This window comes from Dasypus novemcinctus, chromosome 3 (genome assembly GCF_030445035.2).
Source record: "Dasypus novemcinctus isolate mDasNov1 chromosome 3, mDasNov1.1.hap2, whole genome shotgun sequence".
NCBI classification, from domain to species: domain Eukaryota; kingdom Metazoa; phylum Chordata; class Mammalia; order Cingulata; family Dasypodidae; genus Dasypus; species Dasypus novemcinctus.
Genome location: NC_080675.1, coordinates 2,130,314 through 2,151,624, shown reverse-complemented (window position 1 = coordinate 2,151,624; position 21,311 = coordinate 2,130,314). Strand labels below are relative to the sequence as shown.

Below are 21,311 nucleotides of genomic sequence, written 5' to 3'. Positions count from 1 at the left end.
ATAAAAGCACATTTTTATGATTGTATTATTAACTGTAGTCCGTGGTCAATTTAGGGTTACTGTTTGTGTAGTACAGTTCCATGGATTTTTAAAAACGCTTTTATTCTCTTATCACATATGCAACCTAATATTTTCCCTTTTAACTACATTTAGATAAATATTTCAGTGCTGTTAATTATGTTCACACCATCCATTACCAAACATATCCATCATTCCAAATAGGAACTTGGTGCATTTTAAGCCTTAACTCCCTATTCCCTATCCCTAACCCATCCCCTCGTAATCTATATTCTTGATTCTGACTCTGTGAGTTTGCTTATTATTCTTATTATTTCATATCAGGGTGAACATAAAATATTTGTCCTTTTTTTTCTTTATTAGAGATGTGGGTTTATAGAACAACCATGCATAAAATACAGGTTCCATGCCTACTCAAGACACCAATGGGGAAACGGACTTTGGCCCAGTGGTTAGGGCGTCCGTCTACCATATGGGAGGTCCGCGGTTCAAACCCCGGGCCTCCTCGACCCGTGTGGAGCTGGCCATGCGCAGTGCTGATGCGCGCAAGGAGTGCCGTGCCACGCAAGGGTGTCCCCCGCGTAGGGGAGCCCCACGCGCAAGGAGTGCGCCCGTGAGGAAAGCCGCCCAGCGTGAAAAGAAAGAGCAGCCTGCCAAGGAATGGCGCCGCCCACACTTCCTGTGCCGCTGACGACAACAGAAGCGGACAAAGAAACAAGACGCAGCAAACAGACACAGAGAACAGACAACCAGGGGAGGGGGGGAAATTAAATAAATAAATAAATCTTAAAAAAAAAAAAAAAAGACACCAATGAACACCCAGTAACCCCACCGCTTTCCCAGCCACTAATCCACCCTAAAACTATGAGCCAAAATCTGCTAACCTTCCCCAAATGGTCCTCTTTTTCACCTGTATAATAGAAGGCACGAAAAAGGCTGCCCTTAATGCAGTTAATTATGATAAAATTAAATAGATTTCACAAAGGCTTGATGAAAATCCAGCCACTTTATGAATAGATTAACTGAGTCCCTCCTTAAATACACTAATTTAAATCCTGAGTCAGACTGTGGTCAGCTATACCTATACACCCACTTTATCACACCATCTTATTGAGAGATTAGAAAAAGTTATAGAAATGAAAACATGACCCTCAGACCCTTCAGAAAGACCTGATTAAAGCAGCTTTTAACGTCTTTAACAATAGAGAAGAGGAAGCCAAATTAGAAAAATACAAACAAGATGGGGCTAAAGGCGCTATCCTGGCTGCTGCCCTCAGGTCCGATTCTCAGAAACCTAATCCCTCTTCTTCTCCTCGGCCACCTCTGGGACCTTGTTTTAAGGGTGGAAAGGAAGGCACTGGACAAGTTCCTGCCCTGATCCCAGGCCTCACATGGGCCTGGCCAGATATGTTGTCGTAAAGGTCACTGGAAGTCGAACTCTCGTGAAAACACTGTTTTCAGGAAAGTTCCTCCAGTACCTACCGACCCAGAGCCAAGATCCTCTTTTCCAGACCTCCTCGGATTAACAACAAATGACTGACGGGCCCTTGGTTCAAGATGACCCCATATCTCCATCAGTAAGTTCGAACTGAGGGTTAGCATCACGGTTGGAAGTAAGCAGATCTCCTTTTTAATTAGCATGAGGCCTCCTAAAACATTCAGAACCTTTATCTACTTCCTCAATCTCTATTTTTTTTTAATATTAACAGAACTAGACAGGTAAACACATGGAAATCATTAGTAACTACAGAAATCAATAATGGCTGTCCTCATTTCTTTCTTATTTCTCCTCACCCCTGAAATCAATCCTTTTACCCCTCGTAACATCACTGACTTTGCTGTTTCTTCTCTTTAGTCCTTGTCTCTTCTAGCTCCTCATCCAATTTATTAGCCAAATCGTACAATCAACAACTCAAATACGTGAACCGCGTCTTTCTGCTGTGTGAACACCAGTGCCATCCTCTCCAGAACCAGAAATCAGAAGCCACGGAGCAACCCAGAAGGGAACCTCTTGTCGTCCCTCGACAGTAGGAAGTAGCTAGAAGGAGTCGATGCCCCCAACCCCCTCACCCTTCCATCCAGCCTGCACCTTATACCCCTACTTAGGCCCCTTACCATATATATATATATAACCAAAGCATTAGGAATGCTAGAGGTTTTTCCCATAAAAGGTTTATAATGATTAACTGATCACAAGGTTTTCAAGCGTTACCAAACAGTGACTTGCATTCCCATGACAGAGCAGCCCCCCATCTAGAGCCTACGTGTTCAGATACAGCTCATCTCCTCACAAGAATAGATGAAGAAGCCACATGACACCACCAGCCCCCCACATCCCTAGCCCACCACCCCCTCGCCACCCCTATTGGCACTTGGGTCTTACCCAAGCTCCAACCCCCTCCCACTGACTAAGCGCGTCCCTGCCTGTAGACGTGCTGATAAACTCATGACCGCCTCTGCCAGAAGCGCGCTGAAGTCTCTCTAGACTTCAGAGTGGAAGTCTAATCTTCAGACCCCTCTGTTGGGAGCGCTTCCCAGTAAACTTCCTGCCTGCAGTCATGTCAGTCTCCATGTCCCAGTGAGTGCCGTGCTTTTCTCTCACAAGGGGTTCCTGGCTTTCCACCTACTGTAAAGCTACATGTCCTGGCCTGTCAAGTAGGATGTTAATGGAGTCGTAAAACAGATAAAGGTGGTGCAGTTTCCTTGACTTTTATTTTCAGTGTTTTATCTTAATTTTTATTCTAGTAACATATATGACCTAAAATTTCCCCATTTAACCACATTTACATGTGTAATTTGGTGCTGTTAATTATACTCAAAATGTTTTACTACCATCACCACCACCCATATCCAGAACTTTACAGTCAAAACTTTTTGATCTATTGAATTTTGTTTCAAGTTTGAATGTGTAGATATTTACTTCCTTCCCTGGCATGACGCCTGGAGAACCACCTGGGCTCACTGTGGACCCGGTTTCTTCACTTCCCTCTACCTGTTGCTTCCTTTCTTGAGAGCTTTTGTTGGTTTCCTGTGTATCCGCAGATAAGCCCTTTGAGAGGATAATGTAGTTCCTTCTGTCCTGTTGGGATAATTTGCCAGAGAGCTTATCTGTTTTTATTGATTTTTCAAATGGCATTTAAAAATAAGTCAAAATTGTTTTGTTTCCAGGTAATAATGCTGCAGGCAGTATTTAATCAGGGCGAACTGTGGAGAGCAGATGACATTGGTTCACATCACTTTCCGAGTCGGTCCCCACGGGCTGTAAAGCCTTGGATGAGAGACTCATGTGTACTAAAAAATAGATATCAAATCTACCATATTACCAGCAAAAAATTGCAAAGATTATGAAATAAAGGATATAAACATAGTTGTGAAATTAAGTAAAAATAAAAATTAAGTTTTAGGATTAAAAAAAATTGACTTGATATTTGTTAGGATTACTTTCATCTCTATTATTTTAGGTAGTGATTTATAATCTGAAGCCATAGCACAAAATTTGTAGGGACTTGAATTTTGACAGCCAAAACTTAGGCCCTAATAACTTTATCTGTTCAACCATGGCTTTAAGAAGTCTGACCCTAAGAAGGGCTTCTTGTGTTTTAGGAGCTTAGTTCAGATGCTAGATTTGTCAGATTCTACATTGGAGATATTTTGCTTTCACAGAGCAAGTAATGGTACTTTAGAGAGTTCTTCTCCAGAAATAAGTCATAAATATGCACGTTAGTTTATTAGAATGACCTGGGGCCAGATCTGTTTTGTGTCACCCAGAGAATGTTTTTGTGCTTGTACTGAGTCTTAGGTGGGGTGGACATTGTTGCCACTAGCCTCCCAGGGATCGTTGGCCTGCAAGGCAGCATGTGGGGGGAAGGAAGGGACTTGGATTCAGATGAGACTGGCCCCAAAGCTGCTTCATTCAGCTATTGAACACGTCTTTTGAATGCCTAGCAGTGTTCTGCGCTCTTTCCTCTGCTTGACCTCTGGCTACTCACAACATAAGGATAATTTAGACTCCCAGTAATTTTTACCTTTCAGGACCCAGTGTACCCTGTACTCTTTGGGCCAGGACTTGTGTATTTTTGGGCCCTTCACTGGGGAAGGGCTACAAAATAGTGTTCTCTCAGAAATGTATTTAGAAATCTTAGAGGTTTCTTTTTAAGTAACTATCAGTCTTGCAGTTTCTTACCTTTGCCCCTGCTATATAACCCACCTTTGGTCATAATGTCTTATCCCAGAAATTGAGAGTTATCATAGTGTATAAATACGTATTCCACTGTCAGTTTCCCTCGGAAGAAGTGGCATGCATGTTTGTATGGTGGTGCCTTGGGTGAGAAGTTAGATTGAAGGGTCCCTGAAGTAGAACGTTTGGAGAGCCCTGTCACTGCAGTGCACGCTTGAAATAGTGTTGGGTGGATGAGGCGTTAAATGTATTGTGTGTTTTTTTAAGAAAGAAGAAGCTGGCTCAATGTGTGTAAGTACAGGTAGGTAGATTTCTACTCAGCAAAAACTTTGTAACTAAAGGCTGGAGCAGTCTAACAAGGAGCAAACTGTCTTGCAAAGTAGTTCTTTTTACAGGAAGTATTTCTGTGCAGAAATCTAGCCATAAATCTAGCTGTCCTGATTCCTCCCCTTCCAGGTGTGGGAGGGGTGGGGAAACAGTCGCTGTTTGAGGAGGGCCTACTACGCGCCCACCTCAGTGCTGGCACTTCCTGCTGAAGCTCACCTTCCTCTGACAGCCCTGTGAGGCCAGCCTGCTGATCACAGCCAGCCAGGGAGGTTCGGGACTGGGGCTTCCGGGTAGAGCCCACTGGTGGTGAGGGGGGCTAGATCTGCCCAGATCACTCTGGATTCAGGGTCTTTGATCGCCACAGCACTTCCCAGGAGAGCCGAATGGCCCCCAGGAGCATTTGGGTTCTGATTAATTTTTTTTCTTTTTAAATTTTAACTTTTTATTTGGAAATACTTTCAAACTTATGGAAGTTAAAACACAATACAAGCCCCATACAGAGAACTCCAACATACTCCTACTCCCCCAACTACCCAGATCCACCAGTTTTTTTAGGAGATTTATTTTATTTATTGTCACTGACTGTTTAGTTATCCATCCTCCCTCCCGCGCTCCCTCAGACGTACAGCATAAACTCACCCATCTCAGCCACTCCTGAGCATATTACTCAGTGGAATTAATCACATTCCCAAAATTGCAGTACCCTCAATACCTTTCATAACTAAAACTCTCAAACAGAAACCCTACCAAAAAAAAAAAACAGGTAAAAAGACAAAAAAAAAAAAACCCAGAAACTCTACACCTATTATCCATTAGCTCCCCTTCCCCCTGCCCCCCACCATGAGCAACATGTATTCTACTTTCATCTTGCATACTCTTTGATACTTTCTTTGTAGTTACTATGGATCTTAAATTTTTTTCTTGAAGATTTATTCACTTATTTATTTCTCCCCTCCTTCCATTGTTTATGCTCCCTGTCTCTGTGTCCATTTGCTGTGTGTTCTTCTGTGTCTGCTTATTTTCTCTTTAGGCAGCATGTGGAACCAATCCTGGGACCTTCCGGAGTGGAAGAGAGGTGCCCAATCTCAGCTCCCTGGTCTGCTTCGTCTCTTATTGTCTCTCCTCTGTGTCTCTTTTTGTTGTGTCATCTTGCTGTACTGCCCAGCACTCCTGCACGGGCCAGCTCGTCTCATGGGCCAGCTTGCCTTTACCAGGAGGCCCCAGGAATTGAACCCTGGACCTCCTATGTGGTAGATGGGAGCCTAGTCACTCGAGCCGCATCTGCTTCCCCATGGGACTTAAGATTTAACATTCTAAATCTATAACAATCTTGTTTGCTTTGATACCAACTTAACTTCAATGGTATATACTATGTTTCTTTTCTTTAAGATTTATTTATTTATTTAATTCCGTCCCCCCCATCCCCCGGTTGTCTGTTCTCTGTGTTGCGGCTTGTTTCTTTGTCCGCTTCTGTTGTCGTCAGCGGCACGGGAAGTGTGGGCGGCGCCATTCCTGGGCAGGCTGCACTTTCTTTCGCGCTGGGCGGCTCTCCTTACAGGGCACACTCCTTGCGCGTGGGGCTCCCCTACCTGGGAACACCCCTGTGTGGCACGGCACTCCTTGCGCGCATCAGCACCGCGCATGGGCCAACTCCCCGTGGGTCAAGGAGGCCCGGGGTTTGAACCGCGGACCTCCCATGTGGTAGACGGACGCCCTAACCGCCGGTCCAAGTCCGTTTCCCATATACTATGTTTCTATACTCCCTCTTTTCCCCACCTTTATGTATTTTTTTTTTCCTGTTGATTTTTTTAAACTTTATTTTGTGCATTTAATAACTGAAAATATATACAATAATTAAAAATAAAAAAAATACAGTTGAATAAAAACATATTTCTCAATTAAATGTACTGGATTCATATAAATTTAAAATCATACAGTATGTTACGCAATATATTTGGTTCATAGTAATGCAGTTACACAGTATTTGTCTTTTTGGGTGTGGCTTGCTTTGCTCAACAAAATGTCCTCCAGATTCATCCATGTTGTCATATGCTTTACCATTTCATTTCTTCTTACAGCTGCATAATATTCCATTGTATGACCATACCAGTTTGTCCATTCATCAGTTGGGTTGTTTCCATCTTTTGGATATAGTGAATAAAGCTGCTATGAGCATAGGTTTGCAGATGTCTGTTTGTGTCACTGCTCTCAGTACTGGGTAGGCAAGTCTAGATTCAGCATCTTTAGGAACTCCCAAACAGTCCTCCACAGTGGCATTCCCCACTGCATTCCCACCAACAGTGAATAAGCATTCTGTTTCTCGATGTTCTCTGTAACACTTGTAGTTATGTCTTTTTAATAGTGGCCATTCTGATGGGTATGAAATGATATCTCATTGTAGTTTTGATATGCGTTTCACTAATCATTAATGATATTGAACGTTTCTTCATGTGTTTTTTTTTTTTTTGCCATTTGTATTTCTTCTTTGGACAGATGTCTGTTCAAGTCTTTTGGCCATTTTTTTAATTGAACCATTGGTCTTTTTATTGTTGAGTTGTAACATCTCTTTATGTATCCTGGATATTAAACCTTTATTGGACATGGGATTTCCAGATATTTTCTTCCATTGAGTTGGCTGCTTTACCCCCTTCTAACAAAGTCCTGTGAGGTGTAAAAGTGTTTCATTTTTAGGAGGTCCCATTTATCTATTTTTTCTTTCGTTGTGTGTGCTTAGGGTGTAAGGTCCAAGAAACCACTAACTGCTACAAGGTCTTGAAGATGTTTCCCTACGTTTTCTTCTAGTAGTTTTATGGTCCTGGCTTTTATATTTGGGTCTTTAATCCATTTTGAGTTGATTCTTATATAGGGAGTGAGACAGGTGTCCTCTTTCCTTCTTTTGGTTATGGATATCCAGTTGTCCCAGCACCATTTGTTGAAGAGATTGTTTTGTCCTATTAATATTAGCTTGGTAGGTTTGTCGAAAACCAGTGACTATATAGGTGAGGGTTTATTGCTGGACTTTTCGTTCGGTTCTACTGATCAATGTGTCTATCTTTATGCCAGTACCATGCTGTTCTGACCACTGTAGCTTTGTAATATGTTTCAAGAGCAGGTAGTGGAATTCTTCCCATGTTGCTCTTCTCTTTTAGAATGCTTCTGGCTATTCGGGTGCACTTTCCCTTCCAAATGAGTTTCGTAATTGCCTTTGGTAATTCTGTAAACTGGGCTGTTGGAATTTTAATTGGTATATAAATCAGATTGGTAGGATTGACCTCTTCATGGCAGTCTTCCAATCCATGAACATAGAATGTCTTTCCATTTGTTTAGTTCTTCATTGGTTTCTTTTACCATTGTTTTCTAGTTTTCTGCTAATAGGTCCTATACTTCTTTGGTTAAATTAATTCCTAGGTATTTGTGTCTTTTTGTTGCTTTTATAAATGGAATTTTCCCACTGATTTCCTCCTCAGATTGTTTAGTACTAATGTGAAAAACACTACTGATTTTTGTGTGTTGATATTGTATCTTGCCACTTTGCCGAATTCATTTATTAGCTCAAGTAGCTTTGTCGTGGATACTTCTGGATTTTCTAAGTACAGGATCATGTCATCCACCAATAGTGAGAGTTTTACTTCCTCTTTTCCTGTTTGGATGCCTTTATTTTTTTTCTTGTCTAATTGCCCTAGCTAAAACTTTCTGTACAATATTGAATAATAGTGGTGACAGTGGACATCCTTGTCTTGTTCCCAATCTTAGAGGGAAAGCTTTCAATATTTCCCCATTGAGTATAATGTTGGCTGTGGGGTTTTCATATATGCTTTTTAGCATATTGAGGGATTTTCCTTTTATTCCTATCTTTTGAAGTGTTTTTGTCAAAAATGGACGCTGGATTTTGTCAAATGCCTTTTCTGTGTCAACTGAGATAATCGTATGGTTCAGATTTTTGCTTTCAGATTGTTAATGTGGTATGTTACGTTGATTGATTTTCTTATGTTGAACTGGCCTTACATACCAGGAATAAATCCTACTTGGTCATAATGTTTAAGTGTTTTGTTATGCTGTTGGATTCTATTTCCAAGTATTTTGTTGAGAATTTTTGCATCTGTGTTCATTAGAGAGATTGGTCTGTAATTTTTTTTTTCTTGTATTATCTTTATCTGGCTTTGGTATTAGGGTGATGCTCACTTCATAAAATGCATTGGGTAATTTCCCCTCCTCTTCAGTTTTTTGGAAGAGTTTAAACAGATTGGTGTTAAATCTTTTTGAAATGCTTGGTAGAATTCACCTATGAAGCCATCTGGTCCTGGACTTTTCCAGCTGCTGTGAGATTTTTTTTTTTTTTTTTAAGATTAATTTAATTTATTTATTTCTTCCCATCCCCTCATTGTTTGCACTTTCTGTGTCCATCTTCCTTGTTTTTTTAGGAGGCACTGGGAACTGAACCCAGCTCCTCTAATATGGGAGGGAAGCACCTATTGCTTGAGCCACCTCTATTCCCTGCTCTTGTGTGTCTCATTTGCTTTTCATCTTGTGTCTCTTGTTGTGTCAGCTTGCTGCATCATGGCAGCTCGCTGTCTTCTTTAGGAGGCACTGGGAACCGAGCCGGGGCCTCCCATATGGTAGGCGGGAGCTCAACTGCTTGAACGACATCTGCTTCCCACTGGGAGAATTTTGATGATGGATTCAATCTCCTTAAATGTAATTGGTTTGTTAAGTTCTTTTATTTCTTGTAGCATCTGTGTAGGTTGGTTGTGTATTTCTAGGAATTTGTCCATTTCATCCAGGTTTTCTAGTTTGTTGGCATACAGTTTCTCATAATACCCTCTTATGATCCTTTTTATTTTTGTGGGGTCAGTCGTAACTCCCCCCCCTTTCATTACTGATGGTATTTATTTCCATCTTCTCTCTTTTTTTCTTTGTTAGTCTAGTTAGGGGATTGTCCATTTTATTGATCGTCTCAAAGAACCAGCTTTTAGTTTTGTTGATTTTTTTCCTCTCTTGTTTTTTTTTGTTCTCAGTTTCATTTATTTCTGCTCTAATCTTTATTATTTCTTTTCTTCTGCTTGTTTTGGGATTGGTTTGCTGTTCTTTTTCTAATTTCTCTAGTTAAGTCAGATCTTTGAGTTTAGCTTTTCTTTTTAATTTAGGCATGTAGAGCTGTAAACTTCCTTTTCAAGACTGTCTTCACCATGTTCCATAAGCTTTGATAAGTTATATTTTCATTTTCATTTGTCTCAGTATATTTATTGATTTCACTTGCAATTTCTTCTTTGAATCACTGATTATTTAGTAGTGTGTTATTCAGCATTTGCGAATTTACCTCTTTCCTGTCTATTACTGATTTCCAGTTTCATTCCATTATGATATGAGAAGGTTCATTGTATAATTTCATTCTTCTTATATTTGTTGAGAGCTGCATTGTGCCCTAACATGTGTTCTATCCTGGAGAAAGATCCATGGGCACTTGAGAAGAATGTATAACTTGCTGAGTTTGGATGCAGCATTCTGTATATGTTTGTTAGGTCTGACTCGTTTATATTGTTCAAGTTCTCTCTTTCCTTATTGATCTTCTTTCTAGTTGTTCTATCCAATGATGTGAGTGGGGTAGTGAAGTCTCCCATGATTCTTGTAGAGATATTTATTTCTCCCTTCAATTTTCCCGGAGTTTGTCTCATGTATTTTGGGGCATCCTCGTTAAGTGCATAGATATTCTATCTTCTTGGTAGATTGTCCCTTTTATTAATATATAATGGCCTTCTGTATCTCTTATAACTTTTTTACATTTAAAGTCTGTTTTATCCAATATTAGTGTAGTTATCCCTGCTCTTTTTTGGTTACTATTTGAATGGAGTGTCTTTTTCCAGCCTTTCACTTAGCTAAGTCTTATGGGCATCCCTTGTATATGATGATTTGCTTCTTTACTGCTCTGAGAATTTTCTCTTTCTCTCTGACATTTATCATTCTGAGTAGTATGTATCTTGGAGTAGGTCTGTTCGTATTTATTCTGATTGGGGTACGGTGTGCTTCTTGGATATGTAAGTTCATTTTATTTCGTTAGAGTTGGGAAATGTTCTGCTATGATTTCCTCAAATACTCTTTCTACCCCTTTTCCCTTTCTTCTTCTGGAATTTCCATGACTCGTATGTTGTTGTGTTTTGTATTGTCATTCAACTCTGAGTCCCTGCCCAATTTTTTCTCTTCTTTTCTTTCTTTTATTTTAGCTGCTCTATATCTGATATCATTTATTCTTTCTTCTGTCCTTTTCGAGTCTGCTGTTGTATGCCTCTAATGTGTGTTTAAAGATTTATTTCAATGAATGTCCCATGACGATGGAGGAGGAGGTTGTTATGGGAGGAGTGGGATGAGGGGGGTGGGGGGTATATGGGGACCTCATATTTTTTTAATGTAACATTAAAAAAAAATAAAGACAAAAAAAAAATATTATTTATTTTATTTACTTTGTTTCTCCCCCCTTGCCCCAGATGGTTCTCTCATCAGTCTGCTCATTGTTTGCTCACCTTCTCCAGGAGGCACCGGGAACTGAACCCGGGACTTCCACAAGAGAGGCTAGTGCCCAATGGCCTGAGCTGCATCGTCTCCCACGGGATATGGCGTCTGCTGGCTTGTGGCCTCTGCTGCTTGTTCCAGCAGTGGCGGAGTCCAGCTCATTGCAGCGAGAGGCTTGTGTGTCTTCGTCATCTTTTTTAGGAGGCATCAGGACCTGAACTCGGCACCTCCCATGTGGTAGACCGGTGCCCAAGTGGTTGTGCCACATCCACTTCTCTCTTACGTGTTTTTGATCTCATCTATTGTGTTTTTCATTTCCCTGAGCTCTGTTAGTTTTCTCTTCAGGATTTCAAATTCTTCTTTGTGCTTGCTCAGTGTCTTCTTGATGTCGTTTATCTCTTTAGCCCTCTTATCTTTTTTTTTTAAGATTTTTAAATTTTTAAATTTATTCCCCCCCTCACCCTGTTCCCCTCATCTGCTCTCAGTGTCCACTCGGTGTGTGTTCTTATGTGTCTGCTTGTATTCTTATTAGGTGGCTCTGGGAACCGATCCTGGGACCTTCAGTGGGAGAGGGGCAATTACTCTCATGCGCCACCTCAGCTCGCTGTTTTGCTCTGTCTTCTTATTTTCTCTCCTCTGTGTCTCTTGTTGTGTCATCTTGCTGTGCCAGTTGGCACTCCTGCGTGGGGTGGTGTTACCGCATGGGCTGGCACTCTGCGTTGCATGGGTCAGCTTGCCCTCACCAGGAGGCCCTGGGCATTGAACCCTGGACCTCCTATATATGGTAGATGGGGGCGCAATTGGTTGAGCCACATCCGTTTTCCCCCATTTTCTTTCAACTCGTTAATTTGATTTTTGAAATTTGTGTGCATCTCTCTAATTAGTTCTCTCAAATCCTGCATCTCTTCCGGGGCTTGGGTATATTCCTTTTCATGGCCATGTCTTCCATTTTCTTAGTATGACTTGTAATTTTTTGCTGATGTCTAAGCATCTGATTAGGATGTAGTTTACTCAGATGTTCAATTTCTTTCTCCTTTTTAGGGATTTAGGCTGTGCGTTACTGCTGCTCTTTGATTCTTGGCTCAACCTGTATCGTTAGGATTGTCCCTGCTGGTTGCTCAAAACTGGATTCTGGATCCATGATTGGGTTGCAGACCTGCTTCCTAGGGCCTTGGGGAGGGATGCTTTAAAAGCCAGAAAAAGCCTTTAATTTTTAATTTTCTCATCTTCTTGATCTTGCAGCAGATGGTACTCTTTGGCAACAGCTCATTCAATTCAGTGCCTGGTTGGGGTGTGTTTGCTGTAACCTAGACTGGATCAATGTGATATAGGATTCTGCCTGAAAACTTATGAGTTTTGCAATTCAAACTTTCTCAGAGATAGTTCTCCAGCCTTCTTGGCAGCCCTCTCCCTTTTCCCATGTAAGAAATATTTCCATTCCTTTCTGAGTCCCCAGGTCAGTCTTGGTTAGTAGAGAAGGAGATTGGGAGGAGCGTATCTCTTTTGCCCCTTGCTGGCTCCCAAGGCAAACGATGGTGGGACCCCACCTGGCCTGGAAGGGCTCCTGGAACACAACAGACCAAATTTGTCAGAAATTAAGTAAGTTTTAGGCTGTGCCCTCTCTCTCTGCCCTTTCCTAGGGAGGTTTGTCCTCCATGATCAGTCCTGTCTTGAAAAAGAGGGATATGGAGAGGGTCGGATTCCTCCAGTCCCAAGCCAGCTCCCAGGGCAAACCACCGTGTGGTCCCACCCGGCCTGGAAGGGTTTGTGGGGCACAGCAGACCAAATTTGTGGTTTGGAAGCTGAGTCAGCTTTAGGCTATGTCCCTCTCTCTTCCCTTTCTGGGGTGGTGGATCCCTGGAGCCCCTTTGTCTGTAGCCGCAGGCCCAGAGACCCGAGAATTCTAAAGTGTCTTTAGTGTGGGGAGGGTGCCGGCAGCAGGGGCCGCTCTTTTCATCTTGTCGTTATGTAATTGTGATTCTCCTCCTTTGTCCCTCCCTCTGGATGGTGTCCAGCCTTCACCTGGTGTCCTAAACCCCAGAAGATCTTATTCCAGGCTGTTTCAGCCTGTCCTCCAGCTATTTTTCTGGGGAAGAAGAGAGTCCCATGTCTTTTCTCGTAAGTCATCTTCTCAGAAGTGTGTAGTTTTTGTCACAAATTACATGTTTACACATTGAGTCCAGAACCACTGATTTCTCATCATGTTTTATGGATTCCTGTAAGGAAGTAAAAAGTGGAGATACAATAAAAAATACAAGAAGGCAGTGGGATGGCATATGTAAAGTAGTGACAGCAAAAAATTGCCAACCAAGAATTCTGTATGTAGTAAACATTTTTCAAAAATGAGGGAGAGATTAACATATTCCCAGATAAACAAAAGCTGAGAGAGTTGGTCACTACTAGCCCAGCCCTATAAGAGATGCTAAAGAGAGAGAGTTCTGCAGGCTGGAAAGAAAGGACAATAAAAAATAGATGAAATGAAACCACATGGAGAAATAAAGATCTCTGCTTTTAAGTAGACTTTTTTCTTGACTCAGCACTCATCCTATTACTTCAATCCTTTAACTGTTTTCTGGAGACTTGCGAGAGCTGTTTCTGCCAGTTGTTGCTGGTTGTTCAGAGCTTCTGTAGGGGGTGGAGCCTTGAAGCAGCGCATTCTACTGTCTTGACCAGGCTGCTCAGGGTCTGATGAACTGGTTTTTTTTTTTGAGGTACTGGGGCCAGGGTTTGAACATGGGCTCTCATATGTGGTAACCCAGTGCTCAGTTACTGAGCCACATCAGCTCCCCTGGGTTGGTTTTTCAGTTTGTTTGCTTGTTGTTTGTTTTAGGAGGTACTGAGAACTGAACCTGGGACCTCCCATGTGGGAAGCAGGTGCTCAACTGCTTGAGCCCCATCTGCTCCCTAATTTTCTTTTAAGACTAAGTTTGAAAAAACTGCCTTAAGCAGTTACCTCCCTCTCTTTTCCCTCCCTCCTTTCTTTCTCACATCCACATAGAGCACGTTTATTCATTATTTTTGTTACTTGTTGCCAGCTTTGTCATATATTTCCTAATTAAAATTGGATGTCTTTGAACGTATTTATTTATATTTCTTACTTAATGCCATCATCTCCTCAATTAGAGTGATTGTCTTTCTCATATTGTTTTGATTTTTTTTCTGTACATAAGGTTTAGCTTTCATAGTTTCCCTACATGTATTTAAATCCTTTGTCCTGGTTTGTTTTTTTTTTTTTTTTTTTTGTTAAACAGTTGCCCTCCTTTCCCTTTTCAGCTCTCACTTCAGTCTGTAGAGGTATAGCATTGACTTCCTGCCCATATGGGCAGGTCCCAGGAGCTTTTATTTTCCATAGGTGCTTCAAATAATGAGGTTGCTGTCGTTTCTTTCTAGGTCCCCAGAGTTTTATGTTGTTGGAAAAGACTCCAAGAAGTTGTTTGGCTTTTTGGCTTCTGGCAGTGGGCTGGGGAAAATCATCGCAGTCTGTCCTGGACTGATTGGCCTGCGGCATCACTCCCTGAAGCCCTCCTTCCTTTGCTGGCCACTGCTGGACCTCAGAGCCTTCCTTCTCCCCTCCAGGCTCTTGGCTTCAGAAGGAAGCCTCAAGGCGAGCGTGCGGCAGCTCTGTGCCCTCTCCCTTCTCTGTTCTTGTTGCTGCAGCACCCCCCCCCCCCTGCAGCCTGCAGCCGGAGGCAGCTCCTGCAAATGGGGGGCAAGCCCCTACTTCTGAACTCTGGCTCCTTGGTATCCCCTCTGCTTGCAGTGCCCTTTTCCCTCCCATCATGAGAAGATGGGCTTATTTGACAGGGCTGATGTGTGGCTTACGTGGGGTCCTTTATTCTCTAGGCTGGCCCTCTTCTCCCTCGTGGCTGCCCCTCCTGCACCCCGGGCTCCCTGCCCAGCAGCTTCTGTCCTGGAATCATGTTTGTTTAGCTGGGCTTCTACTAGCCTGTGTGTCCCGAGGGTCAAGCGCTTTCGGGGAGTAGGTTGTCATAAAAGGCTTGTTGGAAAAATAAAAGCATTTCAAAATCCATTCCTCTTAAGTCATTTAGAAATCACACATAACTGCTTTCCTGCCAAGGTTGGAGAAAAGGGGGCCTTACTTTCTGTCTTTCTCTTGAGGCCCCACCAATTGTGGAACCCTCTCCCCTTGCCTTGTAGGAACCTTCTCGTGCAGATCAGTGCTTCTGTCTAGTGGAATTTAGTCCTGCTCCCTGGAAGGTGGTCCTCAAGGGATGAGTTAATTCCATCAGCACATACTTATTTAGCATCTTCTCTGCTCCCTACGCCCCCAGAGTTTAGAGCTGTATGCTAAAGAAGAAGGTAACAAGCGTAATAGTAAAACACACGTCAGGTAGAGGAGTTGCCTCTGTCTTTTGTTGTGTTCCGAGCCCTGTTAGTGATATGGAGTTTGATTTCTGAAAAGACAAATTCAAAAGGAATTTAGTCTTTATATTTACGCACAAAAAAATCATTTTTCCTGTGTGAAAGTGGTGATCCAGGGACTAATGGGAGCCTTTTTTGCCTGTTACCAATGCTTTATTGTGCTCACTTCTAAACTCCTGGGATGTGTAGTCTATAATCCCCTGCTTTCACTTTTCTTCACTCTATCTAGCCACCTATCAGTGCATTCGTTCAACAGATTGTCTGTGTTAGGAACTTCTAGATCCTGTGTATATGAGATAAAGGCAAAATTTTTAGAGCTTATATTCAAGGGGACAGAGGCAGATAACTACACTTTTAGGTAGCAATAACTGCTGTGAAGGAAATGACTGTGACGTTCAGTCTGACTCCAGTTCCCATCACTCTGCTGAGAAGGTTTTCTTAATGATCCACTGTTCATGGCCTTTTTAAAAAACCTAAAACTTAATTGTGGAAAATTTTCAACATACACGAACTATTGCCCAGCTTCACTAGTTACCAGCATTTTACTGATCTTGACTTACACTCCCTTGCCCCCTTGCTTTTTCCTAACACAGTGTTGTAAGGTTCATTCCAAACCCTGTATCCTTCATCCCGAGGACCGCTTCACCCATCTCTCCTGGAGCTGGCAGCACCCAGCTCCCTGCTCGTGTCCTTGGACCACCTCTCTCCTGCTGCTGCCCCTCCTGTGCCCATGTTCTTTTGCTGGTTCTTCTTCTAGCTCCAGCTCACCTTTAAAGGCTTTGGATGAATATGTTACCAGGAATTTTAAGGAAAAAAAAGCCTGCAAACATTGAAAGAAATGTTTGTTCACTCAGGCTGTATGGTTTTTTTTTTTGAGGCAAAAGCCATTTAGATGTTTGCTGTTTTTGCTATTTGGCATTAATTTTAGTTGTTGTCATTTCATTCATAAAAAAGAATTTTCACATAAACCAAATAATACAGAATATAGTATTTTAAGGTTATAAATTACAAGTGTTTATATTTATTTTCCACCTATAAAATTGTTCATTAAAAAATATTTATACCCAGAGACTAGTAAAGATGTAACAGAGGTATAACCTGTGCTGGGAAGTCTGATTGTTTTCTTTTTCTTTTTCTGTTCTAGAATGTATGACAACATGTCCACAATGGTGTATATAAAAGAAGACAAGTTGGAGAAGCTTACACAGGATGAAATTATTTCCAAGACAAAGCAAGTAATTCAGGGGCTGGAAGCTCTGAAGAATGAGCACAATTCCATTTTACAAAGTTTACTTGAGACACTGAAGTGTTTGAAGAAAGATGATGAAAGTAATCTGGTGGAAGAAAAATCGAACATGATCCGAAAGTCACTGGAAATGTTGGAGCTTGGCCTGAGTGAGGCACAGGTATCGGCATGACGCGGGCATGAACATGACCTGGGTGGTCTGGGGAAAGCAGAGGGAGGATACAGTCTTAGAGTAGGTAACTGACAGAGATGAACTTATACGTGGGTTATGGATGACAGTTCAATGATGGTTGATTTGTGCATGTCTGCATTTTAAAAAACAGCCAAAATAAAAGCCACCCTGTGTATCATTTGGCTGCATATATGAAAAAGCAGCAGGCTGTGTTAGTCAGCCAAAGGATACTGATGCAAAGTACCAGAACTCTGTTGGCTTTTATAAAGAGTATTTATTTGAAGTAGAAGCTGACAGTCACAAGGCCCTAAAGTGTCCAACTCAAGGTGCTCTAGGAGGTACTTTCTCCCCCATAGTCATTTGCCACATGTTGGAGCAAGATGGTGGGTGACATCTGCGAGGGTCAGCTGCCTTCTTCCTCTTAAGGCTCCATGGTCCTAGCTTCTTCCCATCTCAGCTGTAGGCTGGTATAGGAGTTGCCTCTCTGCCTGGGGCTGTTTCTTTACAGGCTCAGCTGTTCAGTTCTCTTCATAAGGTCAGCTGTAGACTACGAGGCCCATCTCTCTTCTTGGGGCCTCTGCTCTGTCTAATGAGCCATCTCTCTTCCTCTGTGTTCTTCTCTATGTGAGTGTCTGCCCACGAAGGGGGCAGGGACTCAATGTCCTACCGATGTGGCCAAATCAAAGCCCTAATCTTAATTTAATCAAGCAAAAGTGAAACCTCTGAAGTTAATACAATCTGTTATACCCAGAAGGAGAGATCAGTTTACAAACATTCCAATATCTCTTTTTGGAATTCATTAATAATTTCAAACTGTCACAGGGACTTGAACAGCAGAGCTGGGCATCTCTAGTATTAGCTAGCACCGAGGTAGGTGGACCCTGGTAGCTGCAGGGTCCCTGGGGACACCAAGGCTCCGTGCACTGCCTCCTGTCCTGTGCCTTGGCAGCTGTCACCTGGGCTAAGGCGGCTTCAGCTGCAGCCATATGACCCTCTGCTAGGGATGGGGAAGGGGCAAGGAAGGGTATGCCCGATCCCTCCAAGGCTACCGCCCAAGGTTGTCATGGGCGCTCTGCTTACATTTCCTTGGCTGGAACTTGGTTACGTGGCCACACCTAGCTGTGAGGGAGGCTGGGAAGTGTTGTAACCCTTTTATTTATTTTTCTCCCCTTCCCCCCCTCATCCCCAGTTGTCTGCTCTCTATGTCCATTTTGCTGTGTGTTCTTCTGTGACCGCTTCTATCCTTATCAGCAGCACCAGGAATCTGTGTTTCTTTTTGTTGCGTCATCTTGTCTGTCAGCTCTCCGTGTGGGCGGCGCCATTCCTGGGCAGGCTGCACTTTCTTTCGCGCTGGGCGGCTCTCCTTACGGGGCGCACTCCTTGTGCGTGGGGCTCCCCTACACGGGGGACACCCCTGGGTGGCAGGGCGCTCCTTGCGCGCATCAGCACTACGCATGGGCCAGCTCCACACGGGTCAAGGAGGCCTGGGGTTTGAACCGCGGACCTCCCATGTGGCCCTATCCGTTGGGCCATGTCTGCTTCCCACCCTTTTAAAGTTAAAGGTTCTTACGTCTAAGGAAACGGGAGAATGGTTATTGGGTGGCAGCTGATGGTCTCTGCAGTATCCTAGGACAAGGTACCTTTGTTTCTGTCATGCTAGGCATGTAGGTGAAAAAACTGGGACCCGCTCAGATTTTTCCCCCATGATAACTTTTGGAATCTGATAGCTCTGCCAGCATATCTGAGATGAAATGAAATATATTAAATATCAATTTCTTTATTAGCTTTCTTCTTGGCTAGTGATAGAATGACCATGGGGACTGCGGGAGTCACCAGTTTCACCTTTCATAAAGGACATTGTTCTATACCTGAGGGATGCTCCATACCCTTGTTTTCAGGGTCTTCCTCCTAACCAAGTTCTGGTTCTAAGTGTAGAGCCTCATTTTTGTCTGGTTATTGTGAATCTATTATTTCTCATGTTTTGTTGTTGAACGGGGATATGAACTTCCTTTTTTAGTTTGGCACATGTCAGGGTTAAAAAAAGAAGGAAGGAAAAAACACCATCTTCTGGAGTTTCAGCTTTTAAACCTAGAAGGAAAGTAAAGAGGGAAAGCCAGACACATGATCTAAAGTGAGAAGAGTCTGAAGCCAGTTGCCTTTCATCCCAGCACTTTCTGCTCTTTACTCCTAGGAACTGGCTTATGACCTCAGGCAGGTCTATTGTTGAAAGTCATCAGTGCACTGCGTGCGAATGCATTAAGGCATTTTTGTTTTTGCTTATAGCTACAGAGATTTCTTCTCTTCTCTTGGAACATTGAAGAAAATTTGTATGGCCACTCTTCCCTGGCTCCCCCAGCTGCTCCCTGACCCGTACTCTATCTGCACACATTTGAATGCCCATACACACAGTCTCATGTACCTGTTATATAAGTTTTCTCCCTTTAGTCTTTATGAAAAATGATGTTGCAGCCATCTTGATAGAAGTGAAATCATACTGAGGAGTAGTATGGTGTGCACATTGCCAGTCCTTCTGAGATTCTCTCAGAGAAAAAAGAATGGGTAATTTTTGTAGCTATTCTGCATATATTAGGATATTCTTTACCACAATCCACATGTAGCCTGTGGCCGAAGGGTAGAAATAGAATTAAATGGCCAATTGTTCTTATTTGTACTTTGGAGAAAATGTCTGCAAATGTAGGATTTGAGCTCAAGCCAAAGAATGCCTAAGTAGATCGGAGATGATATTTGTTGGAAAGTATGCTATAGTGTTTTAAACGTTTTTGTCTATTTAGGTTATGATGGCTTTGTCAAATCATCTGAATGCAGTTGAGTCAGAGAAACAGAAATTGCGTGCTCAGGTTCGTCGTCTGTGCCAGGAGAACCAGTGGCTGCGGGATGAATTGGCCAACACACAGCAGAAATTGCAGAAGAGCGAACAGTCTGTGGCTCAACTGGAGGAAGAAAAGAAACACCTGGAATTCATGAATCAGTTAAAAAAATACGATGATGACATTTCTCCATCCGTAAGTGGTTCTATTGTAGGTTGAGTGTGAGATTCACATATAGCAGCCAGTGTATTATTTCAGTAAAACTGTGAGTGTTTTCCATCCCCTCAAGTGACTGTATTTAGAGACATCAAGCATTGTGGGTCTTGGAGTCAAGTCCCTTACTTTGTGTCTCTGGGAGAGTCACATAAGTTTTCTTTGCCTATTCTCTTCCTAGGTGATTTTTAGAAAATGGTCAGAAAATGTAAAAATACTTTGTAAACTTAGGGGGCAATGCAAAAAGGCACCCTTACCTACCATTTCTTTGATGAGGTCTGTGTAAGCGTGGGATTTCCTGAATTTCCCTCACCCGTTGCAGTCTGGCTCATGTCCTTACCATGCTGCTGAGATGTTTTCCTTCAGGTCACCAGGGGCCTCCTCCACTGCCAAAGGCAGACTTCGATGAGCCGGCCTCTGTGGCTTGCCGTTCGCTTTGAAATCCTCTTCCCTTGCCGCCAGGACCAGCTGGTCCTCCTGCCTCCCCCCTCACCTCCCTTACCAGCTCTTCTTTCTGTTCCTGGGATGTTAGGGCTTTTTCTTTTTCCTGTCGACTCCCTTTGGATGTTCATTCCACTATTTTTTCATTAATTTATTTCTGATTTAGTTAACGTCCTTAAATAAACTTGATTTTGGAATGATTATAGATTTACAGAAAAGGTGCAGGATAGTAAAGTTTCCTCTAACGTTAGTAGCTTTTTGTCATAACTTAAGAAATTAACATTGGTACATTACTCCTAGCTAGAATTTGGACTTGGGCTTTCTCTGGTCCTTCCACTCGTGTGCCTTGTCCCAGGATCCACTCCTGGGTTCCCGTGGTTCAGCGCTAACGTACTGGTGGCTCCTTGGGCCAGTTGGGCCTCCTGGGTATGCCTCCAGCCTCAGCCTCTCCTCTAGGGCTGTGGGAGGGCCTCGTGCCCAGCGCCAGCAAACCTGCGCACCTTCTTATTGCACTTTCTGTACCTCTCCCTCACACCTCCTCTAGGTCAGGGGAGAGGAAATGCTTGTTAGAAAGAGGTATTTCTGTAGGCCAAGGCAGCCGTGAGAAGGAATGGAGTGCTGCCATTTACCTGGAGTACATGGTAATGTGGGGAACGGGAAGACTCTTGCATTAAGTCAGAGACTTTTAAAACTTTTTATTTAGAAAAAATGTCCTACTTGGAGAAAAGAAAGAGTGAGTGAACTCTCTCCACCCTCTGAGGGTATGTGCCCGAGTGGCTGCTCCTGCAGGGATGTGTGGGAGGGGCGGCACCCAGACTGCCTCTACACCTTGCCCTAGGGCAAGGACATCCTTCTGCCATCCCTCTGTGCCCAGCTCAGATTTACCCTTGATAGGGCACTTTATCCACTCTAGTCTGTTCTCCAGTTTTGTTCAAGGCACCAGCAGTGTCCTCATAGCACATTTTCACTCCATTTTGGGGTCTGGTTCAAGACCACCTATTG

At 42.9% G+C, this 21,311-nt stretch overlaps 1 protein-coding gene across 23 annotated transcripts in view; it reads left to right on the top strand.

The window, feature by feature from the left end:
- KLC1 (kinesin light chain 1) overlaps window positions 1-21,311 on the top strand; it is a 105,140-nt gene that overhangs the window by 32,342 nt on the left and 51,487 nt on the right. For all 23 annotated transcript variants that reach the window (XM_012527475.3, XM_058291078.1, XM_012527476.3 and 20 more), the window contains exons 2-3: window positions 16,554-16,815; window positions 19,620-19,850. In XM_012527475.3, coding sequence (XP_012382929.1) covers window positions 16,555-16,815; window positions 19,620-19,850 — 492 coding nt within the window. In that variant the 5' untranslated portion in view covers window position 16,554. The remainder of the gene's footprint in view (window positions 1-16,553; window positions 16,816-19,619; window positions 19,851-21,311) is intronic.